This window comes from Rattus norvegicus, chromosome 3 (genome assembly GCF_036323735.1).
Source record: "Rattus norvegicus strain BN/NHsdMcwi chromosome 3, GRCr8, whole genome shotgun sequence".
Lineage (NCBI taxonomy): Eukaryota > Metazoa > Chordata > Mammalia > Rodentia > Muridae > Rattus > Rattus norvegicus.
The window spans coordinates 81,332,347-81,351,510 of record NC_086021.1 but is presented as its reverse complement, the minus strand read 5'-3'; the positions used below and the strand labels follow the sequence as shown (position 1 = coordinate 81,351,510).

General features: G+C 45.7%; 1 protein-coding gene across 3 annotated transcripts in view; it reads left to right on the top strand.

Annotated features, from left to right (window-relative positions):
- The window catches only part of Pde11a (phosphodiesterase 11A), a 383,576-nt gene that overhangs the window by 352,887 nt on the left and 11,525 nt on the right, over positions 1-19,164 (top strand). For all 3 annotated transcript variants that reach the window (NM_001127480.2, NM_080893.2, NM_001127481.3), the window contains one exon: positions 3,967-4,050. In NM_001127480.2, the coding sequence (NP_001120952.1) occupies positions 3,967-4,050 (84 nt within the window). The remainder of the gene's footprint in view (positions 1-3,966; positions 4,051-19,164) is intronic.

Genomic DNA, 19,164 nt, shown 5'->3' with positions numbered 1-19,164 from the left:
TTTCACTTGACTGAAACCACAGCCAGTAGTAGCCTTGCTCAGGTTGACCCTCTGTCAGATGCTTACCTGGAAAAGTCTAGAGGACCACAAAGGTTGAAACTCACACCAATCATCTTAGTTTCTATGGGGTTGAAAAACACACTTTATTCTTTCTGGTGCTTGTACCAGATTTTGTTTTAAAATGAAAACCGTTGGTTTAGAATACATATAGTTCATTTGTAAAACCTACAGCCCAGATTTCTCTAGGCTACGCAGCTACATTAAAATCAAGGCTTTCCCTTCCCTCTGAAAACTGTTCCTGGGGCACTCACTCTCTGCGGGGTTTACAATGCAGCAGCACAGGTCATTTAGTTAAATGGGGGAGAGAAATAAATTGCCAGTGTCCGGAGCTGGCAGCGCGGTGTTGCAGGACTAAGGAGCTTTTATCTGTAGGCTCAGCTAAGGCCTTCTCTGGAGACATAAATGAAATTAATTTCATGGTGGTTCTGTAGCTATAAACGCTACTCTCTCCTCACAAAAAGGCTACTTAACATAGCTGTCTCCTCCGGAGAAGTCTGGCCTTCCCTCACAGACCCAGCAGCAGAACCGTCTGTAGTGCACCCAGAGCTGACACTGCTGGCCTCCTCATCCTTTGGTTTTTGGAAATCACCCCTTTGGTGCATGGTCCAGAGGTCATTCCAGTAACGTTCTGAGACCAAGCAGCTGGCTGGACCACAGTCCGAGGTTCGTGTTAGAAGCAGTGAGCTGATTAACAAAACAGGCTTGAGCACTGACATGTGTCAAGATGAAGTCCAACACTGTATCCAGAAATGAGGGGATACCATCTTCCCTGTCTCCAGAGGACCCTAGGACCTTGTCAACTGTTGGGGAATACTAATGAATAAACACATAAGCATATATTTCACTTATGAGCACACTCATGAACAAGCACATAGGCAATAAGCACACAGGAAGATTGTTATATTTGTATTCTGCTTTGAAACTCTAACTAGATAAGTCTGTCTGCTACTTTTAACTTTACAAGAATAAAACAAATATTTTGGTAGCTAAAAAAAAAGGATCTTTAACCATCACAAAAACATGCAAATTGGAACCACCATGAGGTATCACTTCACACTCACGAAGAGACAGACCATACAAACACTGGTATGTTTTCAGAGAAGCTGGGACTCCGTGAGATGTGGGAAGAAACGTAAGCTAGTGCAGCTACTTTGAAAACCAGCCTCAAATCCTCAAAAGTGAGACATAGTGCTGGCAAGATGGCCCAGCAGATAAAAAGTATGTACTGTACAAGTCCGAACCTGAGTTCAAGCCCTGGATCCCACTGCAAAAGGAGAGATCCGACTCCCAAAGGCTCTCCTCTCACCCCCACGCACATGCCATCGTCATCGTCGTCATCATCATCATCAATCATCATCAATTTAAAAGGTCTAATATAAATGGTTCAAAATGGAGTTACCATATAGTCCAGGAATTCATTTCTAGATTTATCTGCCAAGAAAATAAGACATACACCCACACAAAAAATCTTGCACACCACTGTTCACACCAGCAAATCACAGCAGCCAAAGAGTGGAAACAACACAGATGTCCATCAACTGATGAGTTAAGAAGCAAGACATCATATATCCCTACAATGAAATGTAATATGAAAATTATGAGTGAAGTGAATGAATGAGGTGATGATCCATGCTGCCTGCATATACCTTCAAAATATACTAAATGAAAAAGCCAGTCTTTCTGGGTACACTAGCACACACCTATAATCCCAGCATTCCAGAGGTGAGACAAGGGGATCTCTGTGAGTTCGAGGCCAGCCTGGTCTATAGAGTGAGTTCCAGAACAACCAGGGCTACACAGAGAACCCTGTCTCAAAAAGGAGGAGGAGGGAGAGGAGGAGAAGGAAGAAGAGAAGGAAGAAGAAGAGGAGGAGGAAGAGGAGGAGGAGGAGGAGGACCAGCAGATGCCAATGCCAATCCCAAAAGACCATGAAAGCCATGTCCACTTGTACATATGATTCCATTTACATGAATTGTGCAAATAAAATAGACAAATCTGTGCATGCAGGAAATAAGTTGCTGCTTGCATAAAGCTAGAAATTTGCAAAAGAAAAAGATGGAGTTACTGTTATCGATATGAATTTTAAAATTATGTGTGGTGATAATTATAAAGTTCTGTGTGTACACTGAAATTTCTTGAATTTTTTTAAAGCATCTCTATAGAATACTCATCAGAAGCAGAAAGCTAAATAAATAACTCAGATGGAAAAATAATTATGGAGAAAATAAACCGGGCTGCTTGTTATTTGGATGTGGTCTGAGTCCTGGGGCTTCATCTGCTAAAACCTAACCCCCAGTTAGTGCTGACAGCATGGGAACTACGTCCAGCTCTGAAGGGGAGAGGCGTGGCCTTTGAGAGCTGGTTCATTAGGAGGGAGCCCATGGCCAAATTAGTATGGACTATAGGAAGGGGAGAGACACCCGGAGACATAAACGTGTGTTCCTGGCCTAGTGCCATATGGTGCCCTGTGACTCTTGGGGCTTCCAGCAAGAAGGCCATCAACAGAGGCAGGCTCTCCAGCCTCCACAACTATGAGCCAAACAAACCTTTTTCCTTATAAAGTTACTTGGCCTCTGGTATTTTGTTATAATGGTGCAGCATGTACAGACACACAGAGATTTTTTTTAAGGGACATATTTAAAGCAAGCTTTAAGTATTTCAGAAGACTTGTCACTTTCTCCAACACATTTCACAGTCTTTTTTTTTTTTCTTTTTTCTCTTTTTCGGAGCTGGGGACTGAACCCAGGGCCTTGCGGTTGCTAGGCAAGCGCTCTACCACTGAGCTAAATCCCCAGCCCCCCCACATTTCACAGTCTTCTCTAAATTCCAGTCATTTTTTTAAAGGGGGAAGCAGAGCCCACGGGAGCCAATGGCTTTCCACCTACTGTAGAGATATTTTCCTCAGATCCGGCCACCGGTGGTGTCCACCACACATACCCACACTGAGGCTCCTTAGTCTGAAGGATGTAGCCTTCCTTTCCAGGATCTGAGGACTAAGGCTGAGGCTTTGAACTTGCCATCGTGACTGTAATGGGCACCAGAACGGTGTGAGTGCCACCTCTCACCTGGCTTTTCCATAAGACAAGCTATAACTAGGCAGCGCCCCTCTTCCAGATCAATAGACACCAGGTGATGTCACGGGCGCTGGCCTCTCTCTTAAAGAACAAAGGGAAAGACCTCCTCACTGGAGTTGAAGTGGCCATTTCTTAAGAAATACATTTTTAATCCTCCGATTCCAACTGATTAAAGTCTCCCCAGTAGAAATAAATCACTGTGGCTTTTAGAAATGCATGTAAATTATATCAAGCATATAATGTCATAAAATTAAAAGGCTGGGTTGAAGAAAGGAGGGATGCCTGCCGCCACCATCCATCCAAGGACAAATACTTAGCCACCTACTAATTACAGAACCTTACGGGAAAACACAAGATCGCCAATAGCACCCAACCCTTAAAATCATCACGAATGCAAAAGAGTCTATGTTTAATAAAAAAGGGGGAAAAAAACCAAAAATCACTGTTAAGGGCTTTTTCCAATCTGACTTCTTCTTCCCACAGAAAGGAAAGCCTGCATTATTTTTGCGACAATAAAATGTGCCTCCCGTCCCCTTGACTTGTACCCAGTCCCTGGTGACCTGGTGACTTGATTTAGTAACAATTACCTGTACCTGCAGATGGATTTTGGCCCTAAGGTGTTGCAAGCCATAAAGCTCAAATAAATTCACTTACAAATCTCATAAGAAGATGTGAAGAGACTTCATTTCGTCTCGTAGATACAGGGAAAGAAGCTCCGTGTGGGGACTGGGACTTGTGAAATACCCCAGTGATAAAATCTGAACTGTGTCTGACAAAGGGACTGTAAAACGCTCCAGCGAATGAAAGCAAGGTTTCTGCTTCCTCACTCTAGGCTATTTTTGACCGGAACCGGAAAGATGAGCTGCCTCGGCTGCAACTGGAGTGGATTGACAGCATCTGCATGCCTTTGTATCAGGTACTGCTGACTTGTGAGTGTCTGCATGTCCTGCCTGAGGAGAGCCTGGGGAAGGTCTGCTCAACCAGGGATTGTAATATTTGTCTCTTCATTCCCCAAATGCTGCCCCATGAACACAAAGATGCAGCCGTAGCGATATTATCTCAAGAAGAAAAAAAATACATACATACATATATATACATATACATACACACACATATATATACATACACACACACACATATATCTCAAAGGCCCAGTAACTAAGGAAACTCCCCTATATGTTAAAGTATCGAAGGCTTGGAGAAATCTAGTAGGAAAGAAGCATACTTAGCCTTGATTGACTCTGCGTTCCTCAAATGGAAATCTTTTTGCTTTTACATTTTATTAATATCATGAGAAACACCAGAGTTTCATCAAACATGTCTTTGTGCCCTGACCCCAGGGCCTGCACCACTGGGCTTTGTGTGGGAAGCATCTTCCATCTCTAAAATCTGCCTCCTTCTTTAAGCAAACATAACCGTGCGGAGCAGTGAATACCGAGTGAGACCACTAATGAGTTGCTGCTTCACTGCCTGGCGCAGAACGCGCCCGGGGCAAGGAGACGTGTGTCAGCTCTGAATGGCTCACATTCTGCTCCTTGGAGTTTGGATCAGGGCTGGCATCCGCTTGCACTAAGAGTTTGCTGCGCTCTGGCTTTTAATTCTGCTGCTAAGCGTCTGCGAACCCCAGTGAGTTCTTTACCCCCGACCTAGCTCATTCAGTGTGAGCCGCCTTCCCAACTTCAGAGAGAGATGCACGCGGGGTAGGCAAAGCTTCTTTAGTGCCTCACTATCTGCCACTCCATTAAGAACACAGGATTGTTTTTTAAGGACCTCACAGCCATTAGTCTCAAACTCACCCACCACTTCATTTTCAGTACTTTTAGAGACCTGTCACAGCCCCCTAAAAACAAACAAATTAGAATGTTGTCTTCAAGACAGAAATGTAACTTTAATAACCACAGATGAGAAAAGTAAATTCACTTGTTTTGTATAATCCATTAAATGCCCAATATCATAAAACCAGTCAGATACAGTTTTAGAATAATCTAAAATCAATTGTTATGGTTACAAATGACTATAATATCCTCTCATCTAATAATGAAAGATTAGACAAGAAACACTGAGAACGATGTGCTTTATTATAGAGGACCCTACCTCTCTTTTCTTCCTGTCTGCTCCCTGACCCTTGGCACTGAATAAGCAGCCCCCAGGTAGAGCCCACAGTTGCTGGCCAAGTGCCTCTGCTTTACCGAGTTGACCTTGGTTGCCTACATGAAGTTATGGGTGGCTGGCACTCAATTCCCTGTGCATAGGTGTTATGGGGATGGATAAGTTAATCTTTTACTTAATACATTTCTCCTACTGGAAGTGAAACTCCAACCCCATGTGCCGATGAGGGTCGGCATGCAGCTTCCACACTGAGCCCATTGTGTCACCGCTATGCGCACTTCTTTGAGCCTACCATGGCCTTGCTACCGAGCACATTGAGGTTGAAAAGGAAGTCACTTGAAATTAAACAGGAGAGATTAATGTTGAAGATCCGGGAAATAATATGTCCATGGCGCACGACGTAGCATCCCAGTTTTTTTCCCATGTGTTCATTACTCCTCTGTGAGGTCGGATGTTCTCATCTGCAGGATGTGGGACACGCAGGTGAGGTGGCGCACCTGCACACTCATTCCCTGCCCTCCTCAGCTTCCACCTTTGCTCTAGCGTGGCGGCTTTCCAGCTGCCCGAGTCTACTTCCGGTGAAAATCTATCCCTGTTTGGTTGGCTCTACCAAAAGCCATGTCAGAGCTGGAGAGATGGCTCAGCGGTAAAGAGCACTGCCTGCTCTTCCAGAGGTCCTGAGTTCAACTCCCAGCAACCACATGGTGGCTCACAACCATCTGTGAAGAGATCTGGCGCCCTCTTCTGGCCTGCGGGCATACATGCAGGCAGAATGCTGAATACGTAAGAAAGTTGCTCATAAAGCTTATGCTTAGACCTCACTGCTGTCATCTTCTCGTGCAACAAGCAGTGAAGAGCTTGCTCTTTTTTGATTTCTTGTCACCTCTATATACATTTCTTTTTAACTTCACAATTTCAGTTGTAAAAATCTTTATAGGGCTTCGAAACCAACTGCTCCAAGAGCTATCAAACTGAAAACACAGCCAGCGTTGAAAGAGCCTCTCATCGTCTCGGTTGCGCTCTATCCGGGGTGATGTTAACTCCCCCCACAATACTGTTCAGTGGGCTATCTCACACTAACTGATGTGCTCCCAAAATGAAATAATAATAATCAGTTCCTGGGCAGGAATCAGGGCTGCTGGGCAGACAACAATCTTGGTGCAACTACAAGGAAAGTCACTTATGTGACACTGGTCCCTAAGACAAGGCACTTGGGACCAGTAGGGTTGGCACAGAAAGGCCATTTGGGTTTAGGACAGAAAAATGGAATACTGAGGTTCTGAGAGGACAGACGGCAAGTAAGGTAGTATGCAGCCGGGAGAAATCCCTGCTGTGCATGGGCCAGAATCACATAGTCTGAAATACGGAGCAGAAGAATCCAGTTGGGTCTTGCTAGGATGACCCCTGAGGGGCATGGCAAAAGGGCAAAGAATAGTCCTCAAAAGACATAAAACATGCAAAACCATGGGCTCCAAAATGGCAGGCATGGGTGCAAAACACTCATATAGAGTCCAAGCAAAGAGACTGTGGTGGAAAGGGTTGGGTGCTCCTTTGTGTAGAACATGGAGCATGGAGTTATGGGTGGAGGCTGGAGAGGCTGGAGGACGCTCTGTCTAGGGCTGGGACAGCTGGGGGCTGCAGGAAGAGGAGGTGACATCCACAGGGTGTATGGGTTTAAGGCAGCATCTTCACTCCATTGAGTTTCACCGGGTAATTCAGTTTTACTTTGTGGCTTTAAAAGGATTCTTCGGTCGAACATCCTAATTGACCAAGCACTTTCTGCTGGTGCTCCTGATTATTGAATTCAGATCTCCTCCAAGCACAGGGGAAGAGGGTTCCTACCCCCAGGTGCCTGAAGAGGCCCGTACTTGTATGCATGGCGGAAACCCACACCAGTACATTCTGACGCCCGTTGGCTGAAGGTCAAAACTCTTGTCTACTGGATAGTGTTAGTCTCCAGGCAATCTGTGACTGTGTAAAGGGAAACTATGGGGAAGTCTCACTCTAAAACCTATTCTTAGGGAACTACTGAAGGATTAAATAATTGGGCTAAAGTGGCTGACAGAAAAACATATGAAAACATGTAAGGGCTGGGGATGTACCCTTGGTACAGTGGGTGATTGATTATATGATTAAATACCTGTACATAGATAAAGCCAATAAACAATAACCCTCGGACCCTGTGCACCCTAGAGATGAAGCTGGATATTTCTATCTGAAATGAAAATCAGACACTCATAATATTGCTTTAGCTCTGTAGAGCAGCAGGGAGGGCACAGTGGGGACCACACCCACCTCTCTGGACAGTTACAGACATGACAGGGCTGTCTGCACATGTTTGTGTTTAAAACATGGAGTTCCAAACTTTTGGGAAAAAAAAAACAAAAAACAAAAAGCAAAGAGGGGGAGAGAGAGAGGGGGACAGCAACCAGGCAGAAGCCATGATTTATCTGTGACAGCATTTTAATCAGGAAACATCTAGGAGGCCCAGAGCAGGCGGGAAGCATTAAAGCATGTTCCCCAGGAGAAGTCTAAAGCCCTGGTTAGTTAGCTCTGTCCTAGCAGGATGTCTTAGAGGAATACATTGACATCTGATTCTGGAGCTTTCTGCTGTCTTTACACCCTGCTGGGGAGCCATTAGCCTGCTGCTCAACATCTTTGGAAGAAAAAAAAAGTCAGAAAGAAGAAGGAAAAAAAAGACACTATCAAAGTTTGGAGTCACTGCGGTGGCAGCCTTAGGGATAAACAGAAACCCCCTGTCTCATTGTCTTCCGAGCTGCTGTTTGTGGTAGCAAACAAAGTTTTTTCCACTTCTTTCTGTTCTCAACTTGAACCTCAGTGTGCCCTAGAATGCGATGAGGCACAAGGGTGTGACACATCTGTTTAGTGACAGTTTATTCAAGGTCATCGGAGCTCCACCTCATCCCAAACTGGCTTTCCATTTGGGGGATGGATTTCCTCATAGACACTGCAAAGGAGTTCCCCTGGGATGTAATGCCCAGCACCTTGTAAACCAGCCCTGGCCCTGCACGACTATAATCCTGTAATCCCTCAGTAGGGAGATGGAGACGGCAGGACCAGAAGCCTAAGGGTAACCTCGGCTACACCGTGAGCTGCAGCTGATCTGGGGCTACCTGAGACCTTGTCTTTAAAAACCATGTCAGGACTTCTGATGTTAAGTCACAACTAACTTGAAATTTATTTAGGTATCTATTTATTTTAACCTTGGTCGTAATGATCATCTTGAATATGCAGTTCACCTGACACAACTATTAACATGCTCTCTAGGAAGAGTGTGTGTGGGGGGGTTCTTCAAAATATATTTGAGGAATGTCGAGATAGATCAGTGGTTAAGAGCACTGTCTGCTCTCTCAGAGGACCTGGGTTCAATTCCCAGCAGCCACGTGGTGGCTCACAACTGTCTGTAACTACAGTTCCAAGGGATCCAACACCCTCTTCTGACCTTCCAGGGAGCCAGGCCCTCCCGGTATATTCAGACATACAGGCCAAACACCCATTGTCCTAGTTAGGGTGATGTAATAACTCGCCGATACCAAAAGCATCTTGGGGAGGAGAAGGTGTATTCCGGCTTATAGTTCCACATCCCAGTCCATCACTGAGGGATGTCAGGACAGGAACTCAAGCAGGACAGGAACCTGGAGTCAGGAATCGAGTCAGAGGTCATGGGGGAAACACTCTTTACTGGCCTGGTCCTCATGGCTTGCTCAGCCTGCTTTCTTACAGCACCCAGGACCACCCACAGTGAGCTGGGTCCTCTCACATCACCACCAATCAAGAAAAACCCGCACTGAGGTCTTACCCAGAGGCCAATGTGGTAGGGGCATTTTTTATTTCACCTGTGGTTCCCTCTTCCTGCCTGACTCTAGTGTGTGTGAAGTTGGCATAAAACTAGCCGGCAGACCCGTACACATAAAATAAATTATAAAATATATGTAGTATCATCTACTTGAAACTGTGGAGACTGCAAGTTAGAGACCAATAAAGTAGAAAAGAGGTTATAAAAGGCAACCTCTCTAGATACTGAGGAAAGTCTGTAAAGAAACAACGCAGTGTGCCCCGATGGTTCATGACTCGCATCTGATTTTTTTCTAGGAGGACTAGTGAGCTGCAGACTGACTGGGCAGAGCATAAAATAGTACGTTCTTCCAAGGCCTGCAAAGAAAGGCCATTTCCGAGACATGTTTTGAAAACTAAGGCAGGGAGAGGGGAGGGATCCATTCCTGTACATATTTTCTCTGGCATTTACTATCCCAGTGGATGAAAAAGAAGAGATGGTTGGGGACTGTTTCTTACCTTTACAAAAGAGAGCACACCTGGAAAGGAATCATGCCAGGAAGGGCGTAGATGTGATAAGACCTGTCAAGACTCTGGCCACTAGCCCTTGCACTGAAGTCCGCACACCCCCTGTCCTACACCCCACCCCTCAGTCCCAGGTCAATTCCAGTCACTGATTCTTTGGGCACTTGCCCAGTCAAGGCTACTTTCCCGTCCACACTACCTCGGATATGTTGCTTGGCTGGTGTCAACTTGCTGGAGGATAATTCTGCCCCTTTTCTGGATTTCTCTTGGGGTTCCAGAGACAGGCCCTCTCCCCTACCAGAGAGAGTTCACCGAGGAAGTTACCACCAACATGGGGGCACCTCATCCCCCTCCTCCTGTACAGTCCTCCCACCCCTCTACCTGTTTTTCTTTCTCCTGTATTTCTTTCTCCTCCTTCCCTAACACACACGTTAGAAAACTGTCACATGTCCTCTTGCTTGTTTCATGGGCTCTGTCCCTTTATGGATGGTTCCCTCACACAGATCTGGCAGGCAGGCTCCTCTCAAAGCTAAGACAGCTGGTGTTGCCGAACCACCATTTACCTGACAGAGAAGCGAACATCAGACATGTTCCTACATGAGGAGCCAAGGCGTCCTGGCTCAGAGTGGAGAAAAGGCCTTGCTTTCCTTATTTCAGAATCCTAGCCTTGATGCATATGTTACACCTGAATCTAAGTGCTCACAGTAACACCCGCTCCCCCTCCGAGATATCCCATATGTTCTTAGCCAGTCAGAAGTGAGAGGGCAATACAGAGGTCCACAAGGATGTTGTCATGAACTGTCGGAAGCCTTTCTGCTATGAGCTACCCTCTAAGCTTTGCCACAATGATGGGGGTTGGGGGGAGGAACAGGGTGGAAAGGAAGGGAGAAGAAGAGAAGGGAGGGAGAGAGGGAGGGAGGGGCGGAGGGAGGGAAGAGGGAGAGTCGGATCATGGCAGGCCCCTAGTTGAAAATACCAGATTCCTTCTGCCAAGTGAATCCTCCAGATGCTCTGGCTTGGCATTGATGGCATCTCAATTCATTCTAGGCCCCTCCTCTCCACCCTCCACCTCTCGTGGTCCCACCTCTTATCACTTGCTCACTTGCTTGCCCAAGTTCAGTTTGTTCTAAAGCACAGGACTCCCTAAATCCTTTTTAAAAAAAACAAAACAAACAAAACCCTACCCTTGCCATTCCCAGCCTTCTCTTCCCTCTCCTCTCTGCCTGCAACACATCAGCCCAGAGGACCATCTATAAAGCTCCACCTCCCTCTGCACCCACAGCACTCACCATTGTCTCCCACCGGGCCACTTGGGCTGTGCTCTTGGCCTATCTGTCCCTTTCCCCCATGAGACTGGTTTCTGTCCCAGCACCTGGAACCTCAGAGCTGCTCAGTTAGTACTGAACAAATGAATAAAGAGATGGAAAGCCAGTGACTGGATACAGTAGCACGGGATAATTATGAGCAGTGGCAGGTAGGAAGAAAGGTTATAATGTCATTTTAAGTTATCATCAAAAAACATAAAAATCCTTTCAGCAGAATACGCACCATAATATCCCGGCCCATAATCTAAAGTATATGGCCTATGGTATCTTTATAGAAGGCGGTTTGGTTCTCATCATGGTTGAATTGGCTCTTAATTCCACCGTAAAGCACCAGTTTATAGCCATGAAGTTTTCAGAACTTGGACCTTTTCAGCTGAGAAATATGTTAAATTTTCTTTTATACAGCAGTGCCAGAAATGCAATCTCCTAGTTAACTTAATATTCAAGTTAGTTGACTTGGGCTAACACACACCACATAGATGATTCAGGAGACCGTATGGTATATTGGGTGTTCGTGATTTCAGAGATTTATAATGTAAAAAAAGACAGCCAGTGCATCAGGATTAACACTCCAAGCCTATTCATCTCAGAAGACTTTTCTCCAAACCGAACAGTCAGTGACACAAATGTCACACACTAGTGTGCCTTCAGGATGGCGTGCTGATGGCAGGGGATCCTTAGCCCAAAGCCCCCACTCTCACCCTCTCTGAATAAAGATGTCTCACACTTGAGCCTACATCTCAGGGTTCCTCCCCAGCACCTCGTGTGTCGGGATGACTGTTTTCTAGAGACTTTTCCAGCCTTGAATAGGAGTTCGAGCTGATCCAGGAACCATCCCTACACACCTGCGCTTGTAAATAGGAGTGCCTTTTGTTTATGTTATGCCACAGAAAAAAATGCCTCTTCCCAGTAGAGCTTAATCTAGTTATTCATATGCATTCTATAAGGTCAAAACCCGCCATCATGAATCTGTACTAGAATCTAAGCCAACAACGATCTTCTCCCTAGTAAGGCTTTGGAGGACGGAACTGAAGATGGGATCTACTCCATACTCCACACTGACCAATTTAAATCGTCTAAAAGGATGCCGGAAATCCTGACTCGAAAGCCACTTAACTCTATGTCCGTACAAGGCTTGAGATTGTCCGCTCTAGCAGTACACATAAAGTGCTGTTTACCACACACACGCACACACGCACGCACATGCACACGCGCAGGCACACACGCACTTGCACGCGCACACACCCGCCATCACCCTCTATTCGTTTTCTGCTTTCAGATGAAAAAAAAAGAGGGAGGGGACGAAGAGAGGGAGGGAGGAGGGACAGAGGAGGAAATCCATGGCGGGATAACCAGTGGTTGCTTTCTGCATTGTCAGTGCTTGAAATTTTGCACAGTTTAATGTTGGTGTGGTGGCCGCCATCGTTGGAGCTTATTGGGAGGGCAAGGTAACGGTGATGTATTCTTGATCTGCTTGTGCCATGCAGAGTCTTCTAATGGTTTCCTAAGGGGATCCAAGAAGGCCATACTAGATCCTTGGTTGTGGTTAATTACAGAATTACAAGCTTGTAAATATTTTTTAATTTTATTTTTCTTGGATATTTTATGTACTTACATTTCAAATGTTATCCCCTTTCCACCTTCTCCCATATCCCATATCCCCCTCCCCTGCTTCCATGAGGATGCTCCCACTCCCACCCACCCACTCCCACCTCAATGCCCTGGCATCCCCTACATTAGGGAAATGAAGCTCGTAACTATTAACATGAGTCAGAAGGCATGTCCTCATCCCAGGAAATCTGTGCTGTAGGACACACCCCGATTCACAGAGATTGATCAGCTCCCGGCCTCTTGGCCAGCTGACATGACACTCAGAGTCTAAAAGAATCTTAAGGCGTTCTTCTGGACTAGATTTGAAAAGAAAGTTGAAACTAGAACCCACCTGCCCTTCAGTCCCACCCTCCTCATTTCCAGAGAGAATCTAGACATGCATGGCCTCTGACCCCAGCCCTGCCCGTGACAGGCACCTGCCATTTCTACAACACCACCCACCTGCAGTTCTGCCACATGCCTTTGCTCCACCAGCCATCTCTGAGGGACAATACAGTCTCACTCTGGCTTTTGAATCTGCTCGACAACAAGCTCTTTGCAGAATAAATCTTCCTTTTTTCCTGAGAGGTAGATACATTGTAGCCTCTGGACTCTTGGTGGCTTCCCTCGGTATCGCACTGTAATTATGTGTCTGCCCTAGAGCAGCCCCACACTGAGGGAGGATGGTCCTTCCACATGCCCTCAGGAGATGCTCTGTGCTTGCTGTTGTCTGCCTCCCTGGGACCAGCTCAATAGTGCAGGTGACAGAAACGGGAAGTGCAGGTTACCACGGTGCAGCTACATGCACTTCTGTCACTGAGAGCCTTGCACACCTCCATTGCCTTGTGGTGGGGTGTTAATATTTCTAAAGCATGGGTGAGATGAAAGGGAAGTTACTCTGGCTGCTCAGAATCCCTCAGGGTCAGGGGCCATTCAGTGTCTGAACCAACTCCCTGAGATCACAGGGAGGGCTGAGCTGGAGGACTAACTAACATCACAGAGACAGGAGACTTAATCTCCAAGTGTTTGGCCTGGCATGCTTAGGTCTTGCTGCTACCGGGGATTTGAACCAACTGACGTTTTTAGATGGAAGGAAGAGAAGCCAAGGAAGAGAGACATACAGAGGAAGAGCCAACAGAACAGGAAAAGGCCCCAAGACGGTCTAAAGGAGGCAGCGGCGCTGTTTCCTCTGTGTCCTTTTCCAAACCGGACCTCCAGGGTCATCAGCTTCATCCCCGATGGCTTTGTACTCAACGCCAGTGATTCATGGATTGACAGAAAGCAGCCTCACACTGCTACCGTATGTGGTAAAACCTTCCCACATGGCTCTCCTTTGGCTGCCATCTCTAAATGTTATTGTCTTCCATAGAAACTCTGGTGATGCCGAAACTGCCTGGCTCAAGAGTCACGCTGGGTCTGTAACAAAATTTCCTGAGTACCTACGATGGGCTCGGGGCTGGCTTTTCATGCGTGGCCTGACTCTGTAGGATTCAGTACTGAGTTAGGGCGTATGATCTCTCCGTCTCCAGGTGTGAAGACTGAGGCTAGGGTTTCCAGGACGAACCCAAGACGACAAGCAAACGGCAGAGCGTAGGTTTTTCCTGTGCTTGGATCTCAGACTCCTTAACCACTACAAATCTCTGAGGCCTGAGGCCGTGCATGCGCAAGTGGTGCTATGATTGCCTCAAAGCCTCTGTGGAGTCACCTATACAGAAGCGGCCACGGCTGTGAACTGAACTGTCTAGAAGCATGCCTGCAGGTCCTCTAGAAGCCAGAGAACCCTAACCCAGGCCACTATTGGGTGAAACTAGGTTTAGAACTCAAGACTTTGCTCATCAGCTTAGGGCTTGTTCCAACCTCCTCCGATCTATGTATAAAACTTGAAGCCTAGATATCTTTGAGATCAAAGATTCTAAAGGAATCCCCAAGAGATAACACTAAAACGAAAATCCTGAGCTGGCATCTTGGCGCTTGCACTCAGTCCCAACACTTGGGAGGCTGAGGAAGGAGGACAGGACTTTGAAGTTAGCTTAGGCTACATAGCAAGACCCTGTCCAAGAAAAAAAAAGTGGGGGCGTGGGGGGGCAGGGATGATGAGTGAAGCAGATTTCAAACAAGCAGAAAGCTGACTGGACCGGAGTTTGTTTTGAAGGGCAGGGTGGTGAGGTGAGATGCCGCCCAGAAGCAGGAAATGGAATGAAAAGTCAGCAAACAAGGTAGGAAAGACAGCCCTGAGAGGCCGGAGAAGCTGAATGGAAACGCCGAAGGAAGATAAATGGATAATTTAACAGCCGTTCAGTTTTTAAGCAAGACAAAGAGCAGGCTACATTGCATCAGAAAAGGACGAGAAATGATGACGGATGGCCTGTGGGATCGCAGAGGCCAGCCCAGGGCAGATCTGAGGGACTAAATAAGGATTTGGGACTGATAGGGATTGAAGAGTTTTTCAAAATCTATTTAATGGTCAGGCAGGGGACATTGATCGTTTTTCAGAGGAAATGTTGAGGCGCAATGAGGTGGTCGGCCCTTATTTCCGATGTGGACAGGTGAGCCAGAGGTGAGCGCATACACAGTGCCATGGCAGCACTCGGATTTTAAAGTCGGTTTTTGAAGGACAGTGGGGAAACACTAATTTAATTTGATCTTTACGAAATAAGCGTTCGTCTTCTCCATTCTCAGACTGGGAAGCCTTTTTAACTGTTGACTTATTTAATACTTCTCACATAGCCAAAAATAGCCCTCGTGTATTTATTTATTTACTTACTTATTTATTTATTATTGTATTGCTGGGTATTAAACAGGAGGCTTTATGCATGCTGGGTAAGTACTCTGCCACTGAGCTGTATCCCCAGATCCGTGGTAGGGTTTTAAATACTTTATTATTGAATAGTTAACATGAGCCTACTTAACACAATTTAAAATGTTTGAAAAACAAAACCAATCAAGGAAATGATCTCCCTGCCCCCATTGTCTGCCTGCCTCAGTTTCCCTCTCTCTGAGATTAATGATGGTTAATAGGATGTTGTGAACAGTAAAGATGGTCTATACAGGTCATGAATACAGTGTCTCGACACAGATTTCAACCCAAATGCTTGCTTGCAGGTGAAGGGCGGGATGTGTCCTTTGCATGTAATATATTTTGAGCTTGCTTCTGACTTGCAGTCAGAGCTTTGGTGGCTGAACACCACTCGATTTTGAAGATAAAAATGAAGTTATTTAACCACTAGCTAATTATTACCGTACACTGTTGTAAACAGGATACAATTTTCCTTACAAAGGCATCATTCCCATACTCTTGGTTGATGAATAGCCAGAAGCGGGGTCACTGGACTTTAAGGTCGATAGTTAGCACTTTGATGGCTATTGCCAACGTTTCCTCTGTGGAGTTTGAACTATTTTATATCCCCATCAGTAAAGCCTGAAGTGCCAAATCACTGTATCCTGCTTGACGAAGAGGGTGTTGTCGGGTGTCCTTAAGTCTTGTCAGTATCAAGTATGAAAGGGGTGTTAGCAGATGTCTCTAACTCTGGTCAGTATCATGTGTATAAACTGTATCTCACTGTAGTTTCCACACCATATGTATGATGTGGCTTTAGATTTACTTATTCAAGGGCTGTTGGTTTCTGTAAAGTCTTCTCATGTTCTGCCCTCCTTCCTATTGAGTAGGAACTCACTGGATATTACATTTTCCCTAGATTGTCTTTCACTTTGTTTATGCTATTAAAATATTAATAGATTTTTTGGAGTTTTCCAGTTTTCATTGTCTGGTCTGGTCTGGTCTAGTCTAGTCTGGTTTGGTTTAGCACAGGGTCTTACTGCATAGCCTTGGCTGGCCTTGAAACTCTAACGAATTGTACTATTCTAACCGATACCACTTTATAATAGATTTTAATGTCCAGTCCACCTTTCTCAATAGTCTTCAATGTTTTCTAGGTCTGATTATTTTTCTCTACAAATTTCATTTATTTATTTTATGTATGTGAGTACACTGTAAATTCAGACACACCAGAAGAGGGCATCAGATTCCATTACAGATGGTTGTGGGCCACCATGTGGTTGCTGGGAATTGAACTCAGGACCTCTGGAAGAGCAGTCAGTGCTCTTAAGCTGAGCCATTTCTCCGAATTTTACAAATCTAGTGTGTCCTTTTATTAAAAACCCTATTCTATTTTGAACGGTCTCTAAGAATTAAATTGACATGCCTTCCTAACATTTACAAGATCAGCGCGTCTGCCCAATGCCACAGTGGTGTGGGCAGATGAAGCTCTTTCCATGGGCAAAGAGACCAGCTCCTGATGCAACATCCTCCATGCTGGTGTGGGTAGAGAGATGGGGATGATCTAGACACAGACACGGTGGTAAATGAAAGACATTCCCTTACTCTTATTCTTTCTCTTGGAAATCTCGCCTATGTTCATCAACCTAGAATTCAGAAGAGGGAAGTTACCCTACCACACGGGAAAAAAAGAAAAGGGGATTTCTGTCCTCAAAGTCCTCTGCTTAAAGACAAGGTATTCCACATGGATACTTAGGGTCTCGGTCTCCCTATGTCTGGAGCATTTGGGATTCGAAAGCTTGGTGACTCCCACCCTGAAATATGAACGTTGCTCACTAGTGAGAGTCAGAGCCTCTTTTAAACTCACATAAGTATGCTCACCCATACCACACACACACGCATGCACGCACACGCATGCACACACACACTCATACACACATGCACACACAGGCGTACACGCACAGGCACCTTGTGCAGGCAGTCATCACCAGATTTCCACTGTGCCCACTCACTACTCCCTACAATCAGTCTCTGACACTCAGGAAAACTTTCAAACGGGTGCTTTTAAAGAGAGTGCGAGCTAAGAGCATGTTCTAGAATCCATTCCTGGGGCCCCACAGCACTGTCCTCAAAACTTAATCTGGACTAAAGGTACTGAATTGCAACTGTGTCTACGGGACCCTCTGCCACCCAGGTGCCCTACGCACTATGCTTGGGGTCTCTCAGACTCAAGGCACATGAGAGAAACATTTTTAAGTGAGAAAATGAATGTTCGTAGCTTACCAAACTCAAATTTTAATGATCCTTTTTACACATTGAATTTTAGGAGGGAAATGTATTTTAAACATTTCTATAAAGCCTCAGTGGCCTAATTTTATTGGGAAGCACTCTGATGTGTAAAAAGGTGGATTATTACCATGTGGCTACATTTTAGTTACATGTCCCAACCAACTCTTCTATGAAGCCCCCATCCATCAAAGCCTGCGGCTTCTGGGTCAGCAGCCACTCCTGCCAAGTCAGGAGTCGCCCTCACAATGCACATGATTGATGAGCAACCAGACTGCTCGGAAAGCCCAGCCACCAGGATAACCCGTACACATACACACTGTCCTAGAGGGCTCATTAGAGCAGCAGGCCCTGTTCTCCGTCCATTCACAGGAGCTGTCCCTTCAGCTCGCCTGTCAATTATTCCGCACAGTCCTTGTTTTGTCTTCCCAAAGCAAGGTGGAGTTGAGTTGTAGATAAAAAGATTCATTGTCTACGCCTAAAGTTTTTGAGATGGTGTTGGGGTGCCCTTCCGTTTTGAACTAGCCATGCACCATCAGGGATTCTTAAACAACCCCCTGCAGTAGGAAGGACGCTCATCTGTTGTTGGCCCTGTAATAAGATAAGAAGCCTCTTTTGTGACCAACACACCAGCTAAGTTCCCAGATAAGAAGATATCATAGGCTTGGATCCAAGCAGGACTGGGCTGACCTGCCAACCCTGCTTGATCTATGTAAACAGACCAGGTGAGACCCGCTCGCTGCATGGTTGTGAGGTGAGATTAGTGAAGATGCAGTGCTCCTGACTGGAAACCAAGATCCACCAATTACTCCATGTTTCATCATCTACTCTCTAGAATAGCATGCAATGGGCAGCCCCCAGAGCAGGCTATGCCCAAAGATGTGGTTCACTCAGCTAGACACCGTACAGACGCCACCATGCCCAGCTGTAGCCTACAGCCTGACATTACGGAAACAGCAAAGCTTTAATCCTGGAAGTCTAAATTCCTTGCCTCATTAATTCAGAATGTTAATGTCATCGTGACTATCTCTTCCCACAAAGAAATCCCTCGAGCATATAAAGAAGAGAGCAGAACTGTGGGGTCCAGACAGAAATGGAAAGAAAGGGCTCTGTTGTAAACTTCCACACGCACCAGTAGTCTGCTCCAGCCTTGGAAAGAAAATAATCTCCTTGTAAGTTATTACCGGTGCTATAATTAGCCTCCAGAATATTAAACATGATACCATGAGCATCATCTTCAGGTATACCTTAGGTTGGTGACGCCCTCAAGACTCAACTGCAGAACTGAATCATGCTTGCCCCGGATTCTAATGAGCCTGCCTGCTTCTGTGCAAAACATCACCACTGTGGCTTCATCATTTTTACTGTTCTGTGGTAACTATCACCCATTACCTAAATTTTAAGATCTCCAGTATCACTAACACACACACACACACACACACACATGCACACACATGCACACACATATACACACACATACACACATGCATACACACACAAACACACACACATGCACACACATACACACACACATACACACATGCACACACACATGCACACACATATACACACACATACACACACGCATACACACACATACACACATACACACACATATACACAC